The sequence below is a fragment of the Lactuca saligna genome, chromosome 9, assembly GCF_052625555.1.
Source record: "Lactuca saligna cultivar CGN05327 chromosome 9, ASM5262555v1, whole genome shotgun sequence".
Classification (NCBI taxonomy): domain Eukaryota; kingdom Viridiplantae; phylum Streptophyta; class Magnoliopsida; order Asterales; family Asteraceae; genus Lactuca; species Lactuca saligna.
The window spans coordinates 132,675,094-132,676,276 of NC_136425.1; the positions used below are offsets into that span (position 1 = coordinate 132,675,094).

At 33.4% G+C, this 1,183-nt stretch overlaps 1 protein-coding gene across 1 annotated transcript; it reads left to right on the forward strand.

The window, feature by feature from the left end:
* The first annotated feature begins 276 nt into the window (after nt 1-276).
* LOC145017234 (uncharacterized) lies at nt 277-862 on the forward strand. Its single transcript, XM_078975297.1, has one exon. It carries the CDS (start codon nt 387-389, stop codon nt 714-716), a length of 330 nt encoding a protein of 109 aa, XP_078831423.1. The 5' UTR covers nt 277-386; the 3' UTR covers nt 717-862.
* Nucleotides 863-1,183: the final 321 nt, after the last annotated feature.

Below are 1,183 nucleotides of genomic sequence, written 5' to 3' on the forward strand. Positions count from 1 at the left end.
TATTCTCACCTAACAGTTTTTCCAAAACAGTTCCACATATAAATCTTAATATTTATACCGATTAAAACTATTATTAAAATGAAGTGACCTTATTTTTTATCGTCATCGTCATTTTTAACTAAAAGTATGCACCAATACTTTGACTATAAATAAGTTTGGTAGTACGAGAAAATCAATATAATATTTAAAAAGCTAAATGCAAAAAGAAATAAAAAAAAGGGGGACAGCAAAAGAAGAAGGCGGAAAGCATTGTTTCTAATAATAATACTTTATAGTAACAGAAAAGAGAGAGAATGATAGAATAGAAGAAACAACCTCCTTCACATTTCCTCATAAAAACTGCTCCTCTCTCTCTCTCTCTCTCTCTCTCTCTCTCTCTCTCGGGTATGAATCCGATATTCAGAAGCGAATCCTTGACTGGTTCGGGTAGTCTTTACCCGTATCCATATTCCGCCATTACAGAGGTGGAGAAGCGGCAGTTATTCTTGAGAAGTTATCAGTTTAGCAGGAAGCAAAGCGGTGGTCAGAGGGTGAAGAGATCTCTGTTTCGTGTGAAGAAACTCATATGGGTAAAGCTTCGTGCTGCGAAGAAGATCCACAGAATGATCTGGATGAAGATACGCCATGGATTCTTCTTCTCCAATGGGTTTAGGAGGAAAAGGTTCATTCGTTTAAATCATCACCACAACCCTTCTTCTTCACTTTGTTTCTGGTAGGAATTATAGGATAATGTTAAGGTTTGTTTGTTTGTTTGTTTGTTTGTGTTGTTTAATTTATTGTTATGATCATATATTTGTGTTAATTAACTTGGAATTTGGTAGTAGTAAGGATTAAGGAAATGGTTCGTGATTTTAATCGCGTATCTCTCGCTTTTCTTTCTAATTTATTCAACAGGTGGGGGTGATTCTGATTTTGTAAGTATGAGTACTTTTTAATATACACATTAAAGTAAGTTTTGATTGAAGAAACAAATATAGAAAAATGTAGGGAAGTCATCGGTGGTGAAGTAAATGATTATAATAATCTTGAAGAAGATCGTGCAATTGGTAATATGTTGTGTGTAGAGGAAGGAAAACTATCCTTCTTCATCACAGAAAATTGTATAGCAGATTACAAAATGAGAAAGATAAATAGGAAAAATCTTATAAATAACATAACTTCGTACAAAATTACTATCTACTTT